General features: G+C 42.3%; 1 protein-coding gene across 2 annotated transcripts in view; it reads left to right on the plus strand.

Moving 5' to 3' along the window:
* Positions 1–5,794, plus strand: part of LOC120492165 (mitogen-activated protein kinase kinase kinase 11) — a 32,271-nt gene extending 26,477 nt beyond the window's left edge. For both annotated transcript variants that reach the window (XM_039690318.2, XM_039690319.2), the window contains exon 11: positions 759–5,794. In XM_039690318.2, coding sequence (XP_039546252.2) covers positions 759–1,342 — 584 coding nt within the window. In that variant the 3' untranslated portion in view covers positions 1,343–5,794. The remainder of the gene's footprint in view (positions 1–758) is intronic.
* The last annotated feature ends 280 nt before the right edge of the window (positions 5,795–6,074 follow it).

Below are 6,074 nucleotides of genomic sequence, written 5' to 3' on the forward strand. Positions count from 1 at the left end.
CTTTTTCACTGCAAATCATGATTTAGATGTGTTTACACTGCAATTACAATTGCATAAATAATGCTAGGATATTTATGTTTTAAAGAGGACTTGCGTCCTGTTTGATCATGAAGAAGCTCCAGTTCTCCTCTACATCAGCGTCAGGTTTCCTGAACTCCTGAAACTGTAGTCTCGAGTTTCTCCGGGAACGAACACGTCACAAAATACCTCATTATAATAATTAATGAGCACAATAAAGGGGCGGGGCCTGCTTGAGTTAGTTAGTAGTGTGTTAAACTGGCGGTTATGGAAAGGGGCGGGACTTTCCCCAAACACACACAAAGCGCTCGACCAATCAAAACACACCCCTTCAGCCGACCAATCAGAGCACAGTGTGCTTTTCAGGAGGAGGGGCTTCATAGAGACAGGAAGTAAACAGAGCGTTACTGACAGACTGGGAAGAGAGGAGCCGCAACAACGGAGAATATGAGGAGAATAATCAACATTCAAGCAGGAGAACCTGTTCTAGGAGAGCCTAAAAACTTGCTCTATTAGAATAAAATGATATTTTTTTAAGTTATATTTTGAATATTGAAATATGAACTACTGTTCAAAACCAGTAAATGTTTAACACAAAACAGCCCAAACTGATGTTACTAGTGAAACTAAGCACTGCAGTTGATACTGTCTGTGAATGGGGCGTCATTGGTTCAGATTATGTTAGTGCATTTATCCAAAGCACTGGTGAACTGACGCTGATTCCCTTCTCTCTTTACTAGTGTTGGATCTTCCGTTGTGTCAAGACACGTTTGAGGCGGAGGACAAGTCCCCGATGCCGTTCGCCCTGTACCCGGACCCCCGTTTGTGGAGCCCCAAAACCCGTCGTCTGGAGGTCAACATCGTGCCTCGCCCACGCCCGTCCCCGAACCGGCCCCGCATCGACCCCTGGAGCTTCGTATCGGCCGGCGCCTTGGACCGAGCCGGCGTTAGGAAGCCCGCCAGCAGTCCCACGAGCCCTCGCCTGGGCTTCCAGCCCTCGCCCAACAACCCCTTCACGAACTGTGACCCCTTCCCCTCGCCGGACTGTGACCCCTTCAATCTGAAGGTGGACCCTTCCATGAACTCGGACCACGGATCAACCTTCGACCCCTTCTCCACCCCCTTCCCGACCTCGCGCTCGGCGCCCTGCTCGACCAACGGCAGCCCGAATCTGTCTCTGCGGGTCGCCCCGCTGAACCTGGCCGACTCCCCGCTCATAGACCTGGGCTGGGCTCGGCCGGTGGAAGAGCGGGTCCACCCCCGCAGGAGCCTCGGCCTCAGCCCGTTCCGGTCCCCGGCGCTGCCCAGAGACGAACGCTTCTGAACCCTGGCCCATAACAGGGCTGCACCGTACGCCCAGATTAAACTGACATCGCGATACTGGTCGAAAACAGTACGAATAATCACAGTCCAAACTCACAAGAAAATCACCTGCTAATCTGGTCCAGATCCGGCCCACATCTGGTACATGTGGATTCAACACGGTCCAGATCCGGCCCACATCTGGTACATTTGGATTCAACACGGTCCAGATCCAGCCCACATCTGGTTCATGTGGATTCAACACGGTCCAGATCCAGCCCACATCTGCAGGGCTTGATTAACCATTAGGGCAACTGGGCACTTGGGGCACCTCTAAGGGGCCCTGGACACCAGTGGCAGTCGGGAGGGTCGGGAGTTTCCCCGGTGGGCCGGTAGTGTTTCGAGGCCGCGAGGGACGGTTTGATAAAACGGAGCGTATGTTTGCACTAAGTGCCTGAGTTTAATGAAAAAAGACGCCGGTCACGTCACAGTGGTGCAGGTCGTAGAGCGCAGAGCGCGTGAGTCAGGTTCTGTTGCGCTCGACCCGAGTTCGAATCCGCCTTTTGCCGAAGTCTCTTCTCCCTTTTCCCAACACATATGAGATGTAAAATGTTTAACCTAACATAGGTCTCTAGCGTGTTATTTTGCCAACGAACTAAAATCGAAACCATGATATGGATTGTTGCCTTTATAAAATAGCACAACACTTTAAGAATAGGCATCCCGTTAGTGCTGGGTGAATTAAAGAAAAGTGTGCACTTTGCTCACTCGATCAGGATGGTCATGTGGTGTTTTCTCCTAAATACAAGCTCAAGGGTTTATTTCTTGCAAGTGAAGAAATAAGGACAAAAGTATTTTAATTTTCCTATATTATAGCGTAATGTCGACTAAAATATAGGCTACTTTTGAAATATTCATTTTCATTTATATAGTACATTTATAGGCTTTATGGATTTTACGTCAGGAATAATTCTATAAATCATTATTACATTATTATAATAATTGTTTGGGATCCTAAAACTCCATTGATAATGTAAGGTCGACTGAGACTCGATGAGATGTTTGAGCCCTGTTTATTGTCCTGGTACAAATCAATGCGTTTTCTTTGTTCAACGAGCAGTTCATGGGTTGAAGCTCTTAATTGTGATCTCTCAGAGAGCACGAGATTGATGCATTTAACCTTAAAACTTATAACATTTTCTTGCGGGGGAGCATGCCCCCGAACCCCCCTGTAAATCAGTAAAACTATAAATGCTATATTAAGGGTCCACCCAACATAGTTTTACAAATTCCTATAGGAAAGAACAACCATTTATGAACTTTACTCCAGCATAGTTTAACAAAGTTAATTTTAAGTCAGTAAAACTGTAAATGCCATATTAAAATGTGACATTTTAAGAGGGGGCCTACAAGACATTGTGCCCAGGGCCCCCTGAACTCTTAATCCAGCCCTGCACATCCGGCACATGTGGATTCAACACGGTCCACATCCGGCCCACATCCGGCACATGTGAATTCAAGCAATGCACCGATATGATCATTTTGGCCGATACTAATAACTGATAATGCTTTAATTGAAAGCCGATAACCGATATATTGGCTGATATATATCTCAATAAATATCGCGATGTCAGTTTGTCCAATGTCGTGCGGCTCTAATCCACGCTAACTCTGGGAAGTCAAACCCCAGGAGATTCCCCTTTACTCTGGGAATGGACGAGTGTTGAGTGTTGGTCATCCCAGAACCTCTTGTTTCCTCTGGGACGGGTCGACCCGCTCTTTTCATCGCTCGCTCTTAGGGGTAACAAGCACCAAATACTTGAGCAATTCTGACCTCGACAAACTGAAGAAAAAAAATGGCAAAGAAGGCGGAGCCTCAGAGCGACACCCACCTATTACATCATCATCAGCACCACCGACCAATGACAATTCAAAGGTGTTTCCCGAAACAAACTCCAAACTAACTCTGTTTTGGCCTGATTACGTTTTTAAACTTTCACGCTAATGAATTTTTGCATTTGGCTTGAAGTGTATCGGGTGTTTGCGGTCGACTGCTCGTATGACTCAGCCCAGGTTTATCCTATCCCTGTTTAATCCCAACGCCTGTGCCAAAGAACGTTTCCCAGATCTCGCTCGAGCGGAGAAGAGAAACGCTCTGCGACCTCTGACCTCAGGAGAAGACTACACTCTACGCTTTATTATTCAAGTAATAAAAGAAGGTAGTTCACCTTTTTATCTAATAATTGGATATATTTCTCACAGTTGCGAGCTTACGTCGTGCAAATTTTTTTTTCGTTAAATAAACGGTAATTGCAAATGTTTATCTCAGTATTTTGACTTTTTCGGTTTCGCAATTAGGACACTTTTTTTCTTCTTTTTTTTTCACCATGAAATAATAAATAAAATGTTTATTGCAATCAGACTTTAATTCGGAACTTCGGTTGCAAATTTTATCTCTCATAACTTTGACTCTTGCAATTTTTTTTTCGCCATGAAGTAATAAAATACAACTTTGATCTGATAATTCTATAGATTTCTCACAGTTGCGAGCTTGTTTCACAATTAGTTATTAACTCATAATTCTGAGTTACAGAATGCAAGAAAACAAGTCCAAATTGCGAGATGTATTTTTTTCTGCTATGAAAGAAAGAAAGGATATTTGCATTTTTGATATCACAACTTTGACCCTCTTTTTCGCAAATTAAAAACTTGTAATTTTGAGTTTGCATTAGAATTCACTCCGAATTCTTAGTTTCTCCTTTTTTTGCAACCATTAGTGGAGCGGCTAAGTGCTTATGTTTGGCAGAATCGTTCAGTTTATGATACAAGTGTGAAAATTGGCATGGGTCACTTGACAAGAAACCACTTGAAATTTCAAGATGGTGGCCATTTTTCAAGATGGCTGACACCTTAGTGGAGGAGTTAAATGATTTAGGGGTTTATTGGGTGATACAAGCATGAAAATTGGCATGAGCAGTCTCTGATGGTCACTAGACAATAAGCCACCCACAGCTACTTGAAATTTCAAGATGGCGGCCATTTTTCAAGATGGCCGACACCTTAGTGGAGCAGTTAAGTGATATAGGGGTTTATTTGGTGATACAAGCATGAAAATTGGCATGAGCAGTCTCTACGGGTTGCTTGACAAGAAAGGGTTGCTCATGCCAATTTTCATGCTTGTATCACCAAATAAACCACTACATCACTTAACTGCTCTACTAGGGTATCGGCCATCTTGAAATTTCAAGTGGCTCGGACAATTTTCTTGTCAAGTGACCAATGGAGACGGCTCATGCCAATTGTCACGCTTGTACCATAAACTGAACGATTATATCACTTAGCCGCTGCCCTACATGAAATGATCTAATAAAAAAGAATTATTGCGACTTTAATCTGATAATTTGATACATTTCTCATAGAGTTAAATCTCGCAATTTTTTCTTGAATTGAGTTGTTTTTCTGCCATGGAATAAGAATACATTTTGTTAAACTAAAGTGATTCTCTTTTTTATTTTTCTACCAATCCTCCATAGATGTGGGAACACTAAACCCCACAGCTAGTTCAGGTGGAGCAGAGCGTTTCTCCTCGTGTGTGTGTGTGTGTGTGAAGATAATGACGTTGTGAAGCTATTAGTATTTATCACTGAGGCCTTAACACTGGAGCGAGACACATCCCCGTTGGGATGCTCACTACGGGCTGTAGATGTTCGTCACTGGAGGGACGGGACACAGAAATATAACTCAAGACCGCTGTGTCTCAACAGAAAGACTGAAAACAGGAGACGCATCTGAACTCTTTCCCCTCTGTGTGTTTCTGTCCGATCTCCCGTTCGAGGAGTCGTGCTTTATCTCAAGCTAATGCGAAATAGTGTGTGTGTGTGTGTCTTTCAATGGGCTGGTCCTAATCACTCCATTTGTTTGTGTGTGTCGTAAGAACGCCTGATGTTGTGCTGATTGTGTGTTTGTCTAATTGTAATGGTTTTTAACCTGTGGAACTTTTTACATTTTAAATAAAAACAAAGAAAGACTGAAAAAAGGAGCAAGACCAAATAAAGTTTAACAAGACTCTAAAGCGGCTTACGTTTGTCTGATCTCTAATCCACTGCAGATATTCCTGTCTCTGTAAATATGAATATGAAACATCCATACTTATAGAAGAACGGCATTTTTAAAGGATTGTTGACGTTATTTTCACGACAATCAAACGAATCTCATACGTGGCTGTACGTCACACACACCTGTAATGTGAAAGGTATAGGTTATATTTAAATTGTTAAAAAGTAAACGTCTTTTAAAAATGTTAAGTGTAATATCTTAATTAAAAACAATTAGACGTTTGTGTATTGTGCTATTGTTTTTGGCACATTATTTTTAAATCACTGAGAGACTGTAATTGTTTTTAATTAAAATTTTAAATCAGTTTTTATTTTTATATGTTGTTATGATTTAAATTTTAATTAAAGTTTTAAGTAATTTTGTTGTGTTTTGTCATTTTGTCAAGTTAAGATAAAATAACTCAACTAACAGAAGGAACATTTTTCAGTTATTGTTCATTTTCTCATTGTGCGTAATAACCACATGTGTAACCATTTCTACAGGTGTGTGTGTGTGTGTGTCTCTGACTGCATTATTATCCTCTAGAAGGCGCTGTGAGCAAGAACAAGTCTTCACATCAGGTGTGTGTGTCTTCAGTGTCACATGACCCTTCAGAACTATTTCTGATATAATTTGCTGTTCAAGAAACATTTATATAT

This window comes from Pimephales promelas, chromosome 1, assembly GCF_988280905.1.
Source record: "Pimephales promelas chromosome 1, fPimPro1.hap1.1, whole genome shotgun sequence".
In the NCBI taxonomy this organism is placed as follows: Eukaryota; Metazoa; Chordata; class Actinopteri; order Cypriniformes; family Leuciscidae; genus Pimephales; species Pimephales promelas.